Raw genomic sequence first — 23,507 nt, forward strand, 5'->3', positions numbered from 1 at the left:
CACAACCCCGAGGGTGCAGGTGCTCTAACAAGCAGGGCCGGAACCCCGCCGAGGGTCGGAACCCCGCCGAGGGCCGGAACCCCGCCGAGGGAGGGAACCCCGCCGAGGGAGGGAACCCCGTGGAAGACGGGAACCCAGCCGAGGGCCGGCCCCGGGAGGAAAGCTCCGGTATGGAGCTCCAGTCTGGAGCCTTCCCGCTCGTTCTCCAGACCACAGTGCACCTCCCGGCGAAACCAGAGGACACAAACCCAAACGTAATCTAGCAGCAGAATCCTACCGTTCCCGGACTAGAGACGAGACCTCAGAGTAATTTCTAGCGCAACATAACAGAGACCAGGTTATACAGAGATCAAGTTAAAAATTAAATGTCACATTATTAGTTAACATTTATATTTAAGAGAATGTTAAATTTCGTAAGTTTTTCAAAATGGCATTAGAATCATAAAACAAAACTTGATGTTTAATACACCTGGGCCCTGCTACGATGGACACATCAGTCACTGAAGAAATACAGGGATTATGACTCGTTTCTGCTAATGCTATCGGTGAGTCTTTCCCTGGAGTAAGTGTCCCTTCCGCCTCCCAACGTTACAGAGGGCAGAGCCACAGGGAAATGCAGACTGCACCCGTGTGTCCAGTCTCAGTCCGCGTCCTCGCACAGACTCACAGAACCAGCGGAGACCTCCAGCGAGTCACCCTCCGGTTCCCAGGCGCGATCCCCACTGCCAGCAGAGCAGACCTCCCTATGGCCCACCTCGCTGTGCTTCAGTGGGGGCAGCGCCTCCACACCTGCGCAGTCTGGGGCCTAACGCACTGCAAGACCTCCAGGGACCCTACCTGGTTTTTTCCTTTCAGCATGAGGATGTTGGTCACCTTGCCGAAAGGTAAGCCCAAAGCAATCACTTCCGTTTCTGTCACTTCCCCGGGCAGCTTGCGGATGTGAAGAACACGGGAAGAAGCACCATCCATTTTATCTTCCCCTTTAAATTTCTTACTGTCATTACCATTGGCTGAAAGACATTAGAAAACCGTCTCCGTTATATTAATTTTCCTGACCTGTATTAAAAAACACAAAGCAACATTCATAAAAGAACTTAAAAACACAGCTGCGTATACTTGACTAATTCCTAAATATGTAAAGAAACCAAGAAAATCCTACCCATCAATTAATTAAGATGACCACTGGGAAAATGTTCCTGAATAGTATATGTAAAAAGCAGTAAGTGATAAAGCAAAAATATTAAAATGTAATTTCATAAAGAAGCTGTTCAGTGACTAAGAAACATCCCTGCCTGCAATTTATTCACACTGCAGATTAACAGAAATTTTTTAAAACAAAAAAAATTGGAGTTAGCAAAAGTTGGGATTATAATTTCACCTGGAAAATGATCAACTCTTCAATTTGGGAAATATACTCAAAAGTGGGATTAAAGAAAGCAGTGCTGTCCAGTAACTATGGAGTCAGTCCTCACTGTGCTGCCCGCACAGGAGCCCCGCTGGTTCAGTACTGCCACCTGGTCTACCTTCCTCAGCTAGTGCTCGACCTGCGTCCACGACTGATTCCGAAAGACCGGTCGTAACGTGATTTGTGATTTGGTCGTAAGCTGAGTAGGCTATATGTACAGTACTGTGAAATGATGTTATAAAAATCTTTGAGTCATATTTTATCATAATTTTCTTCATTATTGTTATATATCATAATTTTCTTCGTTCATTTTATGCCATTTGTATCATCTCTACACCATTTTGCTTCTTATTTTTACATTCGTCAGGTTTAAGTAAAACACTGCATTCCCAGTACAACTGGTTTAATATTTGCCAAGACAATTTCCTCTTGGTAGACATCTTGGGAGGGGTTTGATGAAAAATATCCAAGACACAAAACACAAATTGCTGTACCGAGTCTGGGATAACAGTTGAAATGGTGCACGTGGAGACGGTAGTGCTGCCAGAAGCTGGTCCACACTGTTGTACACCCAGCAGGGCAACGCTTGTGCTGCCAGACGCGGAGCAGTCGTGGCTAGCAATTGTGGTCGTAAAGTCAAATGGTCGTAATTTGCATGTCGTAAGTCGATCAATATTTGTAAATGGTTTCTCGCCTTCAACATCTACATACTATACGTCACTTACGGACTTCACAACCTCATCACCTGAAGCTTCACAGTAACTAGAATGAAGGATCCTTGTCCACTGAGAAGCACACATGTATACTCTATATAGATATAGATCTATATATATATATCTGGTCTACCGGAAAGTTCTGTCCGTTTTTGGAATAAAACAAAATACAAATTTTTCTTACCGTCAATAAACTATTAAATAATATAATTGCCATTATTATTAATGATTTCTTGCCAGCATGAGGGCAATTTGTATATCCCATTTAAAAAAATTTATTTATTTTTTTGTATTTTTCTGAAGTTAGAAACGGGGAGGCAGTCAGACAGACTCCCACATGCGCCTGACCGGGATCCACCCGGCATGCCCACCAGAGGGCGATGCTCTGCCCATCTAGGGTGTTACTCTGTTGCAACTGGAGCCATTCTAGCACCTGAGGCAGAGACCACAGAGCCATCCTCAGCGCCCAGGGCCAACTTTGCTCCAATGGAGCCTTGGCTGCGGGAGGGGAAGAGAGAGACAGAGAGGAAGGAGAGGGAGAGGGGTGGAGAAGCAGATGGGTGCTTCTCCTGTGTGCCCTGGCTGGGAATCGAACCTGGGACTCCTCCACACCAGGCCAATGCTCTACCACTGAGCCAACCGGCCAGGGCCGAAAAATGTTTTACGTTTTGATGTGAAAATTTGAACGAGTGCTTGTTTGATATCTTCTTCATTTTAGAATTTTTTGCCCTTCAAAAAAAATTTTTTTTTTTTTTTTTTGCATTTTCTGAAGCTGGAAACAGGGAGAGATAGTCAGACAGACTCCCGCATGCGCCCGACCAGGATCCACCCGGCACGCCCACCAGGGGCGACGCTCTGCCCACCAGGGGGCAATGCTCTGCCCATCCTGGGCGTCGCCATGTTGCGACCAGAGCCACTCTAGCGCCTGGGGCAGAGGCCACAGAGCCATCCCCAGCGCCCGGGCCATCTTTGCTCCAATGGAGCCTTGGCTGCGGGAGGGGAAGAGAGAGACAGAGAGGAAGGCGTGGCAGAGGGGTGGAGAAGCAAATGGGTGCTTCTCCTATGTGCCCTGGCCGGGAATCGAACCCGGGTCCTCCGCACGCTAGGCCGACGCTCTACAGCTGAGCCAACTGGCCAGGGCGCCCTTCAAAAAATTTTGTAAGGACAAAAACAAGTGATAATAGGAGGGTGCTAAGTCTGGGGAATATGGTGAATGAAAAGAATTTCCCAGCCTAGTTCTGCAATTTTTTGACGAGTCCCCAAAGCAGCATGTGGCCTAGCATTATCATGATGCAGTATGATGTTCTTCCTATTGAACATTGCCCGCCTCTTTTCTTGGACTGCTGTCTTTAAATTATCCAGTTGCTGACAATACTTCTCCGAATTGAGCTTTTCGTTTGGTTTTAAAAACTCATAATATATTGGTCCTCGAATATCCCACCATATACACAACATTCTCTTATTCAGAGTTAAATTTGGTTTAGAGGTGGAAAGGCTAGGTTTCCGGGTTCACAATATGCCCTTTTCCTTACGATGTTTTCGTAGGTAATCCACTTTTCATCCCCAGTTATCATCCGGTTCAAGAAGGGCTCGATTTTGTTCCGAGCAAGCAGAGATGTGCAACTAGATCATCCAAATTCTTCTGACTTAATTCACGTGGTACCCATCTTGAATATTTCCACACTAATCCTATCTTCCGAATATGGTCCGAAATGGTTTGCTGAGCTGAATTTAGCCTTTCTGTGACCTCCGATGTTGTCAGAAAAGAATCTTGCTCCAACATGGTCTTAACAACATCGTCATCGATCAAAGATGGTTGCCCAGAACGTGGCTTATCAGAAAGGTCGAAATCACCTGTTTCGAATTTTTCGAACCACCTTCTGCATGTCCTGTCAGAAACTGTACCTTCACCAAACACTTTCAATAAATTTCTACATGCTTCTGTAGCATTTCTTTCTTGTTGAAATTCATATACAATACAGTGGCGTAAATGAACTTTATCAGGAGCCATGGGTACACTATCGCTTCACACATAAGGCTAACGTGAATCAACTTTTAGTTTATTTGCTACGTCAGTATGTATACATTAAGTGATAAAAATAGAGAGGCACACATGTGCCAAATAAACATGTGCTTACGTGTCGAAACTAGTGATAGAAACGGAGAGAACTTTCCGGTAGACCTGATACACACACACACACACACCTTGTTGTAGGTAGTTTATACTTTCTATAATGTTCAACATTATCTTTAAACAACATTATATATAACACACCGAACAAATTATAAAACCCTCAGATCATCTTGAGCTGTTAAGTGTCCATAACCCACGCCCACGTCGACAGTTTAAACAGTGCCGAGCGTGAAGAACGTGGGGACATTGCTCCAGGCTCTGGGGAAGAGCAGTGAGAGAGACCCCTGAGAACCTGTGGCCCCTTCAGACTCATGAGAGGTCAGGCAGCTGGCACGTGACCCACGTGTCTTACAGGGACAAGTGCGATGAAGAAGGAACCGGGTGACGCGGTGACAAGTGCGTGGAGAGGACTAGAAGACGACGGTGGTGCAGCAGTGACTTCCCTGGGTGATCAGAGAATCCAGCTCTAAGAGAACATGTGAGCTCACTTGATAAGTTACTTGTCAAATAATACTTAAGCCATATTTTATTCGAAGAGTTTCACTCAGCTTTATATACGTGAACAAGTAGTCAGTGCATTAAAAACTACCCTTTGGCGGGCTTTGTAGAGCTAGAAGACAGTACTCTGGCTTCTGAATAGATTGCCACCAAACCTTGCTGGCTCCGCTCCTCCCCCAGAAACACAAGAAACTATAGGACGCTCCCCGCACCCTTTCCCAGCTAAGAAAGATTTATGCGTGCAGCGGCCCAAACCGATAGGAAAGGAGGAGCTGAATGTTCTGTGGCATTTTATCTAACAGAAACATCAATGGGTCTGTTAACTGAAAATGTAAATTAAGCAGGGGGTCAAAAAACTATCTACATGGTAAAACATAATGGGCATACAAAAGCACCTTTTTCTCATGCTTCCTGGCAGAGCCATTCGAGTGCAGGGTCCTGCCAGCCTGTGTTCTTTTCATTCAGTTGTTTGAATAATGAGAACAAATACTTCACAACCCAACCCAGAGCCCCAGGAGTTCAGGTGATGGTATCAGGGCTCTCAAAATAGCACATTTAAGTTTTCCCTATTTATCTGTCCTTTTCCTTCTGGGAAAGGACCAAAAAAGTCACAGTCAATATACTACTGGCACTGTACATATGGGGGGGGGGGGGACAACTTTCCCTTTTCAAATGATGTTTAGAATATGGTCCCCAAAGGCACACGGATGCCTAACCCTCTTAGTGGAATGCAGTACTAAACAATGGGTGGTGAGAGGTAAAATGGAGGAGTACAGAGAAAGAAAGATATTTTTGGCAAAGATAAATAACCCTTTTTTTGTTGTTTTGTTTTTTGAGAAATAGAGACAAGATGCTACTTTTCTTCTGCATCTGAGTTATCAGATATTTACCCAAGACAAAGTTTCTAGTAACATTAACTTTTCTCACTTCTAAATTTTTTTTTCCTTTGACATAAAAAGATTAGTAGGCAAAAACTTCTGGACAGGAACAGGCTGTTGAGATAGATGCTGCTGGTAACAGAACTCTAGAGTGAAGTCATGAGAATCAGCATTCTGGATAAAACTGATACAAAAATGAAACCCTGTTCTGTGTGCACTAACCATACAAGCACTCCTGTGAGAATGTCTGTAAAAGTCCTGTTTTAAGATTCCTGAATAACAATGGCATATTTTTTCCAGGCAAGCATAATCACTGACTTTTAAAGGCTTTTTATGCTCTTATAAGCAACAGCATTTGAATTAAGGCCTGTTAGACTGTCATCTTTGTATGTCAGAAAAAAAATCTTAAAACTCAATGTTTCCTCTGTGCATAAAGGTAAAGTAAGTTCAATGCATGTAAATTTCTTATGTTAAAATAAGACTTGAAGGAATTTTACTCCATCGCTACAAAGACACTGGATTCATTCTTTAAAGTACACTAAGTATCATTTCTAAGCATACTTTCAAAAAGTAATACAGTAATAGACTATTCCTTCTTTTCAACAAAAACAAATCTCCTTTTCCACTTATTCCCTTTGTTATAATGGGACAATATTATCCATCAGCATAAAGATTCTAACTAAACTCTTAATACTTCTCCCAAATTACAAATTAGTCCACTTCCACATCACAGATGTTCTGATTTCTTTTTGTGACAGAGACAGAGAGAGACAGAGAGAGGGACAGAAAGGGAAAGACAGGAAGGAAGAGAGATGAGAAGCATCAATTCTTCATTGCAGCTCCTTAGTTATTCATTGATTACTTTATCATATCTGCCTTGACTGGGGGCTATAGCAGAGCGAGTGACTCCTTGCTCAAGCCAGTGACCTTAAGAGTTTCAAACCTGGGTCCTTTGTGTACCAGTATGACACACTATCCACTGAGCCACCGCCTGATTTCTTAATATAGTACACCATTTCCTCCATATTGAAACTCTAAAATGCAGGATCTCTATGATCTCCAGATTATTGTAGATTACTATCCTCCCTAAGTACAGTAGTAAACCACTGCCACTACCGTACAAAATACAGATGGAACAAAAATCTTTTCTAAAATGTAAATCTGGTAAAGTCCAAGCTCCTCAGCAGAACAAATCAAATCCTTGACCTGGAACACTGGCCACAAGGACTCACTTTCACTATTTTATATTCCAGGAAGATCAACAGTGAATAGCTTATGGTTCCCAGAGGCAGCCTACTGTTTCAATCAAATTTTGGATTTATTTTACAACTTTGTTCACTGATACAGAACACATCCATCACCACAGAAGATCCCTTGCACATCCTTCCTGTCAATCCCCAACCACTGTTTAGTTCTCCACACTAACAACTGATTATCTGCTCTTGAACTCTATCGAATGAAACCACACCACAGGCACTCTCCTGTCTGGCCTCCTGTGCTTCCTATCATGGTTATTCATGTTCACTTGTGTAGCTGCATGGAGTGACAGTCAGCCTTCTGTTATCAATGAGCAGTGGTCCACTGTGTGACCATGCCACAATGGACAGATCCAGCTTCTTGGTGGCAGATATTGGGGTTGTTTCAAGTATGGGGCCATTACAAATCAAGGTGTTTACACATACACGTGTACAAGTCATGCAATGCACACATATGGACAAAGACCTAGATGTGAAAGCTCTGAGTCAGAGAGTAAGTTTATCTTCACTATAGGAACCTGCCACACTCTGTTCTAAGTTACTTTACACCCTCGCCAGCAATGGAGAATAGTTCCAGTTGCTCCACATCCTCACCAACATCTGGCGTTACCACTGTTTAATTTTAGCCTAGATTCTAGTTGGTTTGAAACAGTATCTTACAGTGGTTATATAACCTGTGTTCTTCTGATGACGAGTACACCTTTCCATGTGCACACAGGCCACCTGACACGCCTTCTGCCGTCTACTTTTATAAACCAGGCTGCTTGTGCTCACTGACACGGGAGAGGGCTTACTCTTGAGTACAAGACCCCCGCCAGACACATGCTGGCGCGTCACGTGTTTCCCCAGTCGGTGCCTTAACTGTGTCTTTTGATGAAAAGTGAGCTCTAGTTAATAAACAGTTAGTGGGTTTTTTGTGTCTTCTCTAAAGAAATTTTCATTAACCCCAAGGTTGAGAATATGTGATTTTTTTAATAGCTTTATATATTTAGATTTTAGATTTAGGTATATAATTCATATCATTTTTTGTACAACATGAAGGTTTGGGTTTTTCTATTTTTTCATATGTGTATTCAACTGTTCTGACACCACTTGTTGACAAGACTTCTGTCCCATTTCATGACCAAGGCACGTTATTTTTCAAACTGTTTTTAGTTATTCTAGATTCTTTTTTATTTCCACATAAATTTTAGAACCAACTCAATTTCAATGTAAAAGCCGTTTGACTTGCCTGCTTTGTAGATACAACCCCATGCCAACTTAAAGAAAAATGACCACCGTAGCACTTTGAGCCGCCTGTTCACGATCATGTGTGTCTGTCTCCTAGGTCTTTAGCTGGTCTTGGCCATGTCTTGTAATTATTGGTGCAGACATCATGCTCATATTTTGTTAAAATTTATTCCTTGATATTCTGATGTTTCTATAGATTTTTAAATTTTCCATTTTCTAATAATTTGCTAATATCAAGAAAAATTTTGTTTTTGTATACTGAACTTGTGTCCTGTAGCTATTCTAAATTCACTTATTAGTCCCTTTGGGGTTCCTACTTTAAGAATCACACTGACCATAAAGACAGTTTACTTCTTCCTTTACAATCTTCATGCTTTTTCTTTATTTTACTGGCCTTAATATAAAAGCAAAAAACTAAAAAAAAAAAAGTTGAAAACGGATACCCTTTCTCCATTCCTCAGATTAAAAAATTCGGTATTTCACCATTAAAAATAGAATTTGTTGCCTTCGCAAGATGGTTCGGTTGGTTAGAACATCATCCTAAAGCTGAGATGCTGCCAGTTCAACCCCCCCATTAGAGTACATACAGGAACAGACTGACATTCCTCTCTCCAAGAAAATCAACAAAATATCTTTTTAAGCCCTGGCCGGTTGGCTCAGCAGTAGAGCGTCGGCCTAGCGTGCGGAGGACCCGGGTTCGATTCCCGGCCAGGGCACACAGGAGAAGCGCCCATTTGCTTCTCCACCCCTCCGCCGCGCTTTCCTCTCTGTCTCTCTCTTCCCCTCCCGTAGCCAAGGCTCCATTGGAGCAAAGATGATGGCCCGGGCACTGGGGATGGCTCTGTGGCCTCTGCCCGAGGCGCTAGAGTGGCTCTGGTCGCAACATGGCGACACCCAGGATGGGCAGAGCATCGCCCCCTGGTGGGCAGAGCGTCGCCCCCTGGTGGGCGTGCCGGGTGGATCCCGGTTGGGTGCATGCGGGAGTCTGACTGTCTCTCCCCGTTTCCAGCTTCAGAAAAATGAAAAAAACAAAACAAAACAAAACAAAAACAAACAAACAAAACAACAACAAAAAACTATCTTTTTAAAATGTAAAAAAAGAATAGAATTTGTTGTAGGCTGTAGGTAGACTGTATCAACCTTGTGTATCTCATTAGCTTACTGAGATCTTCGTCATCAATGAGTCTGTATTCTTGTCAAAGTTTATCTGCTTCCGCCGACAGAAGTTCTCCTCCCTTTATTCTTTGATTGTGACCAACAGCTCATTTTAGATTGCTACCCTACAGTCCTGGGGCTAAGCTTCCGTCAATCACTGTGTGCTATCTCATAAAATGTTATATATGACTTGCTTACATTTTTTTTTTTTTTCCTGAAGCTGGAAACAGGGAGAGACAGTCAGACAGACTCCCGTATGCGCCCGACTGGGATCCACCCAGCACGCCCACCAGGGGCGACGCTCTGCCCACCAGGGGGCGATGCTCTGCCCCTCCGGGGTGTCGCTCTGCCGTGACCAGAGCCACTCTAGCGCCTGGGGCAGAGGCCAAGGAGCCATCCCCAGCGCCCGGGCCATCTTTGCTCCAATGGAGCCTTGGCTGTGGGAGGGGAAGAGAGAAACAGAGAGGAAGGGGGGGGTGGAGAAGCAAATGGGCGCTTCTCCTATGTGCCCTGGCCGGGAATCAAACCCGGGTCCCCCGCACACCAGGCCGATGCTCTACTGCTGAGACTTGCTTACATTTGTTAAGGATGTCTGCATTTATGTTAATAAAACATTAGAATTAAATCTTCATTTCCTATCTGTTAGGTATTATTACAGTGGCTTCATAAAGTTAATTAGGACATATCCCTTCCCCTATTTTCTAAAAGTATATTGAAAATGGTGATCATTTCCCAAAGTTTCATAAAATTCAACAGTGAAACCACCTGTCTCTGTGGGTTTATTAAAAATTCAATTTTTATAATAGATACAGAACTAATCTATATCTGTTATGGAATGACACATTGTGTCAGTTCTGGTAAATTAGATTTATAAGAGAACTTGTCTGTTTCATCTAATTTGTTTGGCATTGGCATTACCACAGATTATATATTTCCTTATACACTGTGTATGACCTCTAGTGATATCTCTACTCCCAATATTGGTAATTTACATACTTTCTTTCCTTGGTGAGTTTTAAACCTTTCTTTTTACTAATGTGGGTACTTTCTAATACAGGTAGATAGGTACCTATTATAGGTTTAGACCAGCCTTTTCTCTTATGCACTTCTTGGGTTGCAAACAAGTTTTAATATATTTTCATTTTCATTCATTGGGTTGCAAACAAAATTTTAACATATTTTCATTTTCATTTGGTCAGAAATGTGACTTTGTATCTTCTTTGATTCATGTGTTGTTCAATTTCTAAATATTTATTTCCTAGATTTCTCACTGTTTTTAATTTGTATTAAAATTCTCTAAAATCAGGTACTATATAAACTTTCAGTCATTTAAAATTTATTGAGAGCTACTCATGTCCTTATTTATGGCCTATCTATACGTACACTTGAAAATTCATACTATGTGAATAAAAAAATGTTTCCGTGTGTTTACAAAATCAGTTTCACACCACTGATCATATTCAGTAAATTATTCCATATAATTTTTACTAACTGAACTGTCAGAAATGTGTGTGCACTGAGGTATAGGCACAGGCCAACCTCAGAGATAACGTGGGTCCAGCTCCAGGACCCCCCGTAGCGCGAGTCTCACAATGAGCCAGGAGTGCACCCAGATGACTCATCAGGTTTAGGTGGTGGAGGGCCTTCCCCTCATGTGTAACAGGTGAGCACCTGCGAAGCCCAGGACAGAGGCGCGTCTGCGCACACAGGCGGTGGCTGCCTGGGGAAGCCGCCTGGTCCCTCTGGCCCCCAACACACTCCACTCCTCCCACAGCAACTCAGGACCGAGTTCAGAAAAAAGGAACCTCGGGTCCTCAGTAAAAATGTAAAACTGCAGGGTTCTACAGCAGACTAAATCCATCACCATCATCACCAGATTAAAATTTTGGTCTGTCAGTCATAAAACTAAGGTCTCAAAATCCATCATGTTTATTTATAGACATAACAAACAATTTGTTTCAGAAATACATAATTTAATCTCCTAACTATGGAATTTAAAAAATCACATCTTAAATTTCCAACTAGATAACAGTAAAAAATCAATTCAAAGAATTAAAATGTTATAAGAAAGTAAAAAAGGTTGAAAGCAGAACAAAGACAACTATGCAGATGACATTTTGGGTTTATTTAAAGTGTAGGCTTTATGAGTTGTGAACTAGAAAATTAAGTCATTTATAGTATACAACACAAAAGCTAAAAAATATAAAAAAAGGTGAGAGAGAACCTGTAACATGAAAGAAAAAAAAGACACTTTCTGATTTAAAAAAGCAATCAGACATATAGTGTGTATATATCACAGATGTTGCATCACACATACAGTATACACATACACACATATACCTATAATAGTATAATTCCTCTAAAATGGGTCAACAGAAAGTATTTAAAAATAAAGGCTATTCCAATAAAGGCTAGTTTTAACCTCCTGCTCTATGAATTTACAGCAAATAATGGCAGATTGTTAGAGAGGGAAGACTTACCTGTCACCACCATGCTGCTCATGTTCGAGTTTGGACTACTGAGGACACTACCTGAGAGTAGTTCGTCAGATCCTCTCTACAAAACAAAACCAACAGAAGACAGCTTTAAATTTAAAAATATTCATCTGAAAGTCTTCACTTATCTATAACTTTTCAAACACTAACAAAGCGTCAGGTGTCACACTACTGGGAATAGTGAAAAATTTTAATCCCTAAAATAAAGACTTGACTCAAATACGGACCTGGCGCCCTCTCCCCACAGAGCCGACAGTCCAAAGACGACAAGCAGGAAAAGACGAGGTTCCACAATCAAGAGCTTTTCAGAACTGCGCCAGGTCTTCATACAACACCCAGCACCACTACAGCCCGACCTCTACAAACGGTCTGAATCCTCTGAACCCACAGCACTTAATTCACCCAGACAACACAGTCTTTAGAAAATCAGAACTTCATACTGGTGAGCTGGACTACTTACTCATCTTCATCATCATCATTAAAACGATGGGGTATATACTTCAGTGGCTAGAACACTAAAAGCAAAAACTACGGAATGAAAAATTTCTTTCTGCCTATATATACAGACTGAACCATGCCTTAAGTCCTTTAGAGCAGTGGTCCCCAACCGCCGGGCCGTGGACCGGTACTGGTCCGTGGGCCATTTGGTACCGGTCCGCAGAGAAAGAATAAATAACTTACACTATTTCCGTTTTATTATATTTAAGTCTGAATGTTTTATTTTTAAAAAAATGATCAGATTCTCTCTGTTACATCCGTCTAAGACTCACTCTTGACGCTTGTCTCGGTCATGTGATACATTTACTCATCCCACCCTAAAGGCTGGTCAGTGAAAATATTTTCTGATATTAAACCGGTCCGTGATTCAAAAAAGGTTGGGGACTACTGCTTTAGAGAAATGATAATAAATTCATATGTTTTCAGAAATGCATTTATTCAAACAAGCCAATGTTGTTTTTGCTATTCTAATATGTATTTACAAAAAATATGTAAGTAGACTAGTATTAAAATAGCTAAATCAACTGTTTTGTCTATTCTAAGTAGGTATGTATTTACATACATGGATATTAATTATTTTAAATCACTACAATACAAACTGATTTAAACCACCACAAGTACAAAGAAGCTGCATGCAACCATCAAAAAAAAATTTTAATGTATGAGATATTTTATCAAAGCATTTCAGAACGTCCAAAACAATACAAATTAACCACAGACTTTATGCTATTTTGTGTTCAAACTCATAAATTGTATCATAACAAATATTAAGATAGTTAACAAATAGTCATGTCCCTAACTGTTTTACAAGCTTCTAACTCCTCAAATGCTTAGAGAAATATTTAAATACAAGCACAAGAGAAATTAATTATTATAGCAAGCCCTACTAACACCATATATGCAACATGCTTAATTTCTCATCAGGTATGGAAGATTCAGCATGGCCAAATTTTACACAATGGATGTGATGAACACCTGGTGATTCTCAATGTGTGGCCCCTAGACAAGCAACAGACCTGGAAGCAAGCCATGGTCTCAGCTCTACTCCAGACAGATAAAATGAAAGCTGAGGTCAGACCAGAGTTTCAGCAAGCCTTCCTTCCAGTTGCTTCTGATGACGCTCAACTTTAGGGATCTCTGACATACACTATGTATTAACAACAAAACTGTTCACTAGTGTTCTTTTCTTAGAGAAGAAAGTTTTAGGTTTACAATAAAATACAAAGGAACAGAGTTTCCATAAAACCTGAACACCCACACATGCAAAGCCTTCCACATTATCAATACTCTACTAGAGAAGTGTATTTATCATGAAGATGAACTACTACATGGCCAGACCATAATCACCCAAAGTCCATGATCCACCTAAGGGTTCCCTCTTAATGTGCACCGACTGGTTTTGGACAAACATACGATATGCCCACGATTATAACAGATCAAGTTTTCCACTCCCCTAAAAATCTCTGACCTCTGCTTATACACCCCCACCCGGCAACCACGGCCTTTCCGTCTCCACAGTTCTGCCTTTTCCAGACGTCCTATATAGACACTGTAGCTGGAATCATACGCTACGTACCTTCTCAAATTGGCTTTTCATTTAGTTACAGGCACTAAGGTTTCCCCACGCCCTTTCATAGCTTGATAGCTCATTTTGTTCTAATGCTGAAAAATATTCCATTGTCTGTATACACCCGTTTATTTATCCATTCACTCACTAAAGGAAATCTTGATTCTCTACAAATTTTTTGGCAATTATGAATAAAGTCTCCATCAACATCCATGTGCAGACTTCTTGTGCATCTAAGGTTTCAGCTCCTTTGGGTCAATACCAAGGGGCGTGACTGTTGGACAAGGTGAAGATCTGTGCGGTTCTGTGAGAACTGCGGAACTGTTAGTTCCCCAGGAAACGCATGGGGGCGTCTGCTGGCCCCACCCTCGTGGGCACCTAGGGCTGACCGTGCTCCCAATCCTGGCTCTCCTGACGGGCTGTGCAGTGGCACCATCGTTTTAACTGGCACTTCCCTGCTGACATATAAGGAGGAACATCCTTACATATGACTATTTGCCATCAGTACATCTTCTTTCGTGAGGTGTCTGTTAAGGTCTTTGGTTCATTTTTAAAACGGGCTGCTTTCTTATTGTTGACTTTTAAGAGATCTTTGTATATTTTGGATATCTCCCAGTCCAGCTTGTCTTATTTTCGTTCTATTGTCTTTCACAGAGCAGAACTTTTGATTGTATTGAAATCCAACTTCTCAATTATTTCTTTCATGGACTGTGTCTTTGGTGTTGAAAATAAAAAAGCTTCACCACACCCAAGGTCATCTAGACTTTCTCCTGTCTGTTTGTGCACGAGAAGGGGGGAAGGAGAGGGGAAGAGAGGGAGAGACAGACAGACAGGAAGGGAGATGAGAGGCATTAACTCTTAGTTGTGGCACCTTAGTTGTTCATTAATTGCTTTCTCACATGTGCCTTGACTGGGGGCTCCAACTGAGCCCATGACCCCTTGCTCAAGTCAGGGACCTTTGGGTTTTAGCCAGTGACCATGTGGTCACATCTATGATCCCACGATCAAGCTGGTGAGCCCGCACTCAAGCCAGTGACCTTGGGGTCTCGAACCTGGGCCCTCAGTGTCCCAAGTCAACACTCTATCCACTGTGCCACCAGCTGGTGTGGAATTCTCCTATGTTGTCTTCTAAAAGTTTTCTAATTTTGCATTTTACATTTAGGTCTATGATATATTTTGAGTAAATCTTTGTGACAGGTGAATATGTCTAGACCAGTGGTCAGCAAACTCATTCATTAGTCAATAGAACCAAATATCAACAGTACAACGATTGAAATTTCTTTTGAGAGCCAAATTTTTTAAACTTAAACTATATAGGCAGGTACATTCCTTATCGAGGCAGCGCCCGCACGCGGAATGTTGTGGAAGAGCCACACTCAAGGGGCCCGCGAGCCGGAGTTTGCTGACCACTGTTCTAGACTCATCTGTTTGCATGTGGAGGTCCAACTGTCCCAGGACCATTTGTTGAAGAGCCCGTCTTTGCTCCAGTGTACAAACTAAGCTGACTGGTCTACCAGGGCTCTATCTGGGCTCTCTCTGCCCTGTCCCATTGGACTCTTCAGCTATACTCTCTCCCGACTCGATTACTACAGCTTCATAGTTAGTGGGGCAACACCAGTCCTCCGACTTGGTTCTCCTTCAAGACTGTGTTGGCTCTTCTGGGTCTTTTGTCTCCACGTAAACTTTAGAACTGCTTTACTGACAGCCATAAATAGTTAGAATCCTGATTGGGAGTACACTGAATCTATGGATCAAGCTGGGAAGAACTGACATCTTGACAATACTGAGTCTTCCAATCCATGAACATGGAGCATCTACCCATTTATTTGATCTTTAGTTTCATTTATCAGTTTTGTAGCTTCCCCATGTGTATCTTTTATATATTTTGTTAGATTTATCCCTACATATTTCAGGTGTAATGTAAATGGTATTTTGTTTTTTATTTCAAATTAAGTTTGTTCATTGTTGATATGCAGGAGAGTAACTTTGTATCCTCTACCTTGCAGTATCATTTATTAGCTCCAGGAGGTATTTCTGTCACTAATTTCGATTTTCTAGTCTCTTTCCAGTCATCTGTAAATGGCAGTTGAACATCTTCCTTCTCAATATGCACACTCATTATCTCCCTTTCTTGCCTTACTGCATCGGCAAGGACTTCCAGGAGGATGCTGACAAGAAGTCATGAGAGTGAACATCCTTGTCATGTATCAATATTTAAGCTTAGTGACAAAGCATTGGATTTCTCAACATTAAGTACGAACTTAGCTATAGTTCTTTTAAAATATTTTTTATCAAGTTGAGGAAATCCCCCTCTATTATCATAAATGGGTGTTGGATGCTGTCAAACACTTTTTATCCTTCTAATGATATAATCATGTGGGTTTTTTTTTCACTTTTAGTTTGTTGATGGGATGGATTAACCTAGTTTTCTTTGTTTTCATGACAAGTAGAGCATTAGGTATGTAGATTAAGAGGGCTCTGCAGTTCAGTTTCTCCCCACTGTGTAAGTTATTTAACTATTCTAAGCCTTAACTTCCTCACCTGGACCACAGGGCTGGCATCTGCATCACAGTCCTTGGGATTCAAGGTGATAAAACAAGCCCCCCTTAGAGACATGTGGGTTCTGTTCTAGACCACCACAATAAAGGAAGGAGTACAGCAATGAGTCACACACATTTTTTTGTTTCCCAATGCAAATAAAAGTTATAGTTATACTATATTGCAATCTATTAAGTATACAACAGCATTGTATCTAAAAATACAATGTACAGACCTTAATTTTAAGATATTGCTAAAAATGCTAACCATCATTGGAGCCTTCCTTCAGCACCTATAGTCTTACTGCTGGCCACTGAAGGCTGGGGTGACTGCAGCAATTTCTTAAAATAAGACAATGAAGCCTGTCACATCAATCCAATCTTCCTTTCACCTGAACACTTAAGAGGCACTCGCTGTAAGGTTAAGTGGCCTAACTTCAATAATATTCTGTGTCAGGGACACAGACAGGGAGCGAGATGGAGGAACAGCTGCTTGGTGGGACAGTCAGAACACACAACATTTATCAATTAAGTTCATCACCTTACATGGGTGTGGTTTGTGCTCCTCCAAAACCATTACAACAATAACATCAAAACTCCCTGTTCACAGATCACCATAACAAATATAATGAGAAAGTTTGCAAGAGACACCAAGCAAGCAGATGCTGCTAGGTAAAGGGTGCTGAACGACTTGCTCCGCACAGGGCTGCCACAAAACTTCAATTTGTAAAAGGCGCAATTATCTGCGAGGCACAGTAAAGCAAAATGCAATATAGTGAGGTCTGACTGTGCACAGGCTATGATTACCAGCAAAGTGCCTGGCTCACATCGATAGCATTCACTGTAATATCCCCAAGTGCCAACCAAGTATGGGGTCCATGCACAACTACTGAATAAAAAAGTGAATGAATGATGATTACTATTAACTGCCTTAGTTCTCAATAAACATTTTGACTCCTCTAGCTCTCAAAAGCATTATTTGCCCTCTTTTAAAACATGTATTATCAGTTTATTCTTCAGATGTTTGCTTACTTCTAAGTCAAAATCCTTCCACCCTAGTGAATTCACAAGTAATTCTAGAGATGGAAGGTGGGGAATTTCAGGTCTACTGCAACATGAAGAACGCCCATCACTCTGATGTGTGGTGGCACTGTCCTCATCCTTCCTTTAACACCATCTTTAGGGACAGCAAGGTTTGATCCATTTTGTTAATTTTGTACCTGTGGTCTTTCTTTCCTCCCTTAAATGATTTCATACCTGCTGCTCACCAAGTGTCACAGCCTTCATAACTGAGTCAGAATACCAAATTGTTTACAATCTAAGACACTTTCACAAAATTACTAAATATTATTTTATAAATGTATTATACTATTTTTTATAAAAAGCAATTATGTTTGCCTTTCTGTTGAGTAAAAAACTTACCACTAGTATGTCCAGAAGTGATTCTATAGTACTGATAACGTTAACATTTCCATACTGATTGAACAATTTTATTCAAAATATCTCAACATTGTTGCCTAACTTGCAAAAGATATCAAGTCAGAGGACACAATGGAGTGGGACAGTGACTGAGGGCTATTCTGCAGCACTAGCTGCTGTAACAAATTACGTTAGTGGCACATACACTTGAATGACAATCTTTACTATGTGTGTATTTTTTATTCATCTAAGATAAATGTCAATTGATCTTAGATTCAATTAAAAAAGTTAAATGATAGATGGGTATCGATGTCTCTGATTAAGTCTGGTCACATAAACTCTTCCTCCTGTGTAATAACATCGACCATTTCACTAGAAACCAGCATCTCAAAAAAACAACTAGGAAATGCTAATGTAGGAAGACACAATGTGTATGTCAATCAGAGAGACAGAAATGTGTTTTTTAAAGAAAGGATAAGTACAAAAGAACAATTTAAATGACACTTGGCATTCACTCCGTGACAGAAATGTCTTCCTTTCCTTCTCCAGGTACTAACTCTCCTGCTCACCCTGAGCCTGCGCACTCACGGGGGAGGCACTGTGGCCAGGCAGGCCAGACTGACCACAGAGCTGCCCAGAGACTTCTGCTCGGAGGAGAGGACCGCGGCGGAGAGACCCGTGGCTGCAAGCCTCAGGCTCCTGCAGACAGCTGGGTCCTCAGAGACAGGAAGGAGCGGACCCTGCGGGGCTGCCCAGATGACAGGAGGTGACAGGAGGTGACGGCAGACAGAGCGCCCCCTGCCCACTAACTGGCTGCGAAGGCACGCACTCATACCACCAGTGAAAACAGAGTGACACATTGAAGAGCACCAATAAAACCCAAAGTTCATTTTTTTGTAAACAAGATGACAAAACACAGCTGTATCTCCTCAGATTACAGCAGCAAGAGCAAAAGTTTAGAAGCCGTGCAGCAGCAGGACGCAGGACCCAGCCCGGCCAGCAGCCCCATGCGCAGTGGCCCTGCGGTCCGGGCAGCGCTGTGCGCCCGTGAGCCACCAGCTCCGGGTCTGCTACGCCGCCAGGTTCTGTGCTGCGTTCAAGTGGCTTAGTTAGCTCCTCCCCTTAAATACACATACATGCCTGCAAAGTGAAAAATGGCCCCGAACTTTATCTCTGTAAGAGCAAAGAAAAGTAGTAAAACTAGATGTTCACCTACTATAATACACAAGCAAAACATACCTTTCTCATGGGTTACAGACAAGTGCAAAAAGAGAAACCTGAATTTCTCTATTTATGACCTAAATATGTAAGGACTTTTTAAATTGTAACACAAGAAAATTAACCATAAAAAATACTGATAAATGTAGCAAAGAAACCTCTATGAAAAAAAACTTTATTGCCACAGATGAAAACTTAAAGGCTATGATTAGGCACTGACGTCCAACAGTTACCATGAAAGACATTCAGAGTAACGAGGGGAAACTACAACGGGTGATAAAGAATGGGAACACTGTACAAACAACTAGGATGGCGGAGAAAACCTACGGCCAGGTGAAAACTTCCCACAAAAAAAATTAATCTTCTTCATTAAACACAACATAAAAAAGTGATAAGGCAAGCTACAAACTAGAAGATATATCAGCAACCGTATTACATAAAAATACAAAGGAAGTTTAACTCAAACTTTATTAAGCAAAAATACAAATAGGTAATTTCATAGAATTTCAGACGAGATCGGGCGCGTTCAGGGTGGTATGGCCGTAGACAATTTCATAGAATTTCAGAAAAGAAACACTATTGGCCAAAAATATGTAAGTTGGAAGAGGAAAAAAAGATGTAGCACCTCATTAATAATTAGAGAAACAGATGATACTAAAAACCAGGTTGGCAAAATTAAGAACTTTAGCACTGCGCTGGCTGAGATTGGTTTGAAATGATCACTAAAATTTCCTTTAATATTCTCATTAGAAAGGAGGAAAAAGTGTACAGCTAACCCCTGAACAATCAGGGGGCAGTCAAGGGCACTAACCCCCATGCAGCCAAAAATCCACGTATAACTTTCCACTCCCCGAACGTATGCGCTGTCCGCTGGTGTGCACAGGAGACTGGTTCCAAACTCTCCAAGAACAGCACTATCTGCAGACGGTCGACACAGATCAGCACACACAGTCGGCTCTCTCTGCGTCAGCACTCAATCACGGTCAGAAACAGTACAGGGACCGACTGAAAAACCCCACATATAAGTGGACTGGCACAGTCCAAACCCATTATTCAAGGGTCAACTGTATTACTCCATTCACACACTTTCATAGATCTTGAAAGTTTAATAATCAAGTTTTAAAAATAAAAAAAACTGATAAATTTGAAAAAGAGACAAATAAATGTAACAATATTCCATGCTCACAGATTGAAAGCATTAATATTGTTTAAACACCCGTACTACCCAAAGAAATCTACAGATTCAGTGAAATACCTATCAGAATTCCAATGGTATTTTTCGCAGAAATAGAGCAATCTTAAAACTTGTATTGAACCACAGAGGACTCCAAAGAGCCAAAGCAATCTTGAGAAAGAACAAAGCTAGAGGCACCATACATCCCGATTTCTGATTACATTACAAAGCTACAGTAATCAAAACAGTATGATACTGGCATAAAAACAGATACATAGGTCTATGGAAGAGAATAGAGTCCAGAAATAAACCCACCTATATGTGGTCAATTAATCTACCACAAAGGAGGCGAGAATATACAAAGAAAAGTTTATTCAATAAATGGTGCTGGGAAAACTGGTCAGCCACATGCAAAAATAGGAAACTTGACCACTATTTTCCACCATACACAAAAATCAATTCAAAATAGATTAAAGACTTAAATTTAAGGCCCAAATCCATAAAACTCCTAGAAAAAAACATGGGTGGTAAGTTCCTTGGCACTTGACTTAGCAATGATTTTCTAGATTCAACACCAAAAGCAAACATAAATAAGGAGGACTACACATCATACTAAAAAGCTTCTGCACAGCAAAGGAAAGCACCAAGATGAAAAGACAACCTCAGGAATGAGATAAAAGATTTGCAAATTATACCTAATAAAAAGTTACTACCCAAAACATACAAAATACACAATTCAGAAAAAAATCCAATCAGAAAAGGACCGAGAACTGAGCCGAGATTTTTACAAAGACAACATGCAGAGACGGCCCACAGGCACACGGAGATGATCAACATCACCCATCCTCGGGGACATGCCAATCAAAACCACAACAAGGCATCGCTTCGCACTGGTCAGAATGGCTGTTTTCAAAAAGAGAAGAAATTGCAAGTGCTGATGAGGATATGGAGAAAACACCCTTATGCAGCCAGTGGAAATGTAAACTGGTACAGCAAACATGGAAAACAGTGTGGTGGTCGCTCAAAGTTATTAACGTACAATTAATTATATAATCCCACAATAACATTTCTGGGTCTTTAGTCAAAGGCAATGAAGTCACTATCTCAAAAATATATCGTTCAGCACGCCCATGTTCACTGCATTACTTTCAATAGCCAAGATACAAAAACAATCTAAATGTCCTCCAGCAGATAAGGAAAATGTGACACACACACAAACACAGAAATATTATCCAGCCATAAAAAGAAATCCTGCTGCTGTGAAAACATGGATGGGCCTCGAGGGCACTATGCTCAGCAGAGAAAATCAGGGAGACAAATACCGCGTGACCTCACGTGTATGTGAGCACGAAAGAAAAAGAGAACTTAGAGCAACAGAGAACAGATCCGTGGTGGCAGAGGCTGAGACAACAGACTGACACCTGTCAGAGAGCACGGGGGTGGGGGCTGGAGGACAAAGGTAAAGGGATGAAGCAAAGAAAAACACACTCCAGCCTGACCTGTGGTGGCACAGTGGATAAAGCATCAACCTGGAAACGCTGAGGTTGCTAGTTCAAAACCCTGGGCTTGCCTGTTCAAGGCACATATGGGAGTTGATGCTTCCTGCTCCTCCCCCTTCTCTCTCTCTCTCTCTAATGAATAAATAAAAAAAATCTTTAAAAAAAAAAAAAAGAAAAACACACCCTGAGGACAGAGACCCCAGTGTGGGGATCGCAGGAGAGGAATTGGGGCGTGGGGGTAGTGATGGAGGGAGAGTGACTTGGGGTGGCGAACACACGTGCAACACACAGGCAATGGATTGTACAGTTGTGCACCTGAAACCTAATTTTACTAACCAGTGTCACCCCAGCAAGTTAGAAGGGGGAGCAGGGTATGGAGGGAAGGGCAGGATGGGACAAATGCGGGAAGGTGATCAAAAGGTACGAACCTGTGGTTACAAGACACGAGATCTATTTAATTAACAAAATACTGTAAACACAAGAAAGACATTTAAAAAATAAAAGTTCTGCGGATGTAACGTATAGCACGGTAACTACAGCTAATAGTACTGCATTGTTTATATGAAAGTTGATAGTAAATCTTAAAAGCTCTGAAAAAAATTTTTAGCTTGTGTGGTGATGAATGTTGACCAAACTTGTTAATATACTGTATATACTTATAGCAAATCACGGTTGTATACCTGGAATTAACATGTTATATGTCAAGTACATCTCAATAAAAAAAGAAAGAACTCTAGAAGTTAATATTTATTGCCAAAGGTATCTGGTCTTTCTTAACCTTCAATGCATTTGTGTGTGTGTGTGTGTGTGTGTGTGTGTGTCAGAGAGAGAGAGAGAGAGAGGGACAGACAGGACAGGGAGAAAGAGAGCTGCAAAGCATCAATTCTTCATTGCAGCACTTTCATTGTTCACTGATTGCTTTATTAGATGTTCCTTGACCGAGGGGCTACAGCAGAGCGAGTGACCCCTTGCTCAAGCCAGCAACCTTGGGCTTAAGCCAGTGACCATGGGGTCATGTTTATGATCCCACGTTCAAACCAGCAACCCTGCACTCAAGCCAGCAATCTCGAGATTTCAAACCTGGGTCCTCTATGTCCCAGTCCAACACTCTATCCACTGTGCCACTGCCTGGTCAGGCTCTGTAATGCATTTTTAAACAAGAAAGGAAATGAGTTTAGGATCTAAAGTGGACAAACAGTAATAATAAAATAAATCTAGTATGGGCAGAAAAGATAAAACCAAAAATTAGTGAATTATTGAAACAAAAAATACAGTTGGTTCTTTAAAAAGACAACTAAAATAATGTCTCTGAAAAAGAAAGAGAAAATGAAGAAAATACAAATGATCAGTATCAGTAATAAAAAAGGAGAACAGTCAAAATGCTACCTGAGTTCTGAGAAATCTGAAACTAAGCAAAACATAACTTTCCAGGAAAGTACTGAACTAAGTGAAGCCAACTTTGGAAGGAACGGAACTGTCTATCAAAGCAGTGTCCCTCCCTCACACCCCACAGAAGTGTAAGGGAAAAGGACGGAAAACACATGCAATGCTGATTAGCTCTGATAAAATTACTACAGCTGGTGCTCGACTTACGACCACAATTGGTCCCGACAGACCGCTCAAAACATGATTTGGTCGTAAGCTGAGCAGGCTATATGTACACGCAGTGGTTCCCAACCTTTTTTGGGCCACGGACAGGTTTAATGTCAGAAAATATTTTCACAGACGGGCCTTTAGGGTGGGATGGATAAATGTATCATGTGGCCGAGAAAAGCATCAAGAGTGAGTCTTAGACGGATGTAATAGAGGGAATCTGGTCATTTTTTAAAAA

The 23,507-nt window shown here is 41.4% G+C and overlaps 1 protein-coding gene across 4 annotated transcripts in view; it reads right to left on the reverse strand.

Moving 5' to 3' along the window:
• The window catches only part of PTBP2 (polypyrimidine tract binding protein 2), a 65,113-nt gene that overhangs the window by 31,886 nt on the left and 9,720 nt on the right, over positions 1-23,507 (reverse strand). For all 4 annotated transcript variants that reach the window (XM_066247563.1, XM_066247562.1, XM_066247561.1 and 1 more), the window contains exons 3-4: positions 11,750-11,825; positions 838-1,010 (exon numbers count right to left, since the gene is read on the reverse strand). In XM_066247563.1, the coding sequence (XP_066103660.1) occupies positions 838-1,010; positions 11,750-11,825 (249 nt within the window). The remainder of the gene's footprint in view (positions 1-837; positions 1,011-11,749; positions 11,826-23,507) is intronic.

Source organism: Saccopteryx bilineata, chromosome 11 (assembly GCF_036850765.1).
Source record: "Saccopteryx bilineata isolate mSacBil1 chromosome 11, mSacBil1_pri_phased_curated, whole genome shotgun sequence".
NCBI classification, from domain to species: Eukaryota; Metazoa; Chordata; class Mammalia; order Chiroptera; family Emballonuridae; genus Saccopteryx; species Saccopteryx bilineata.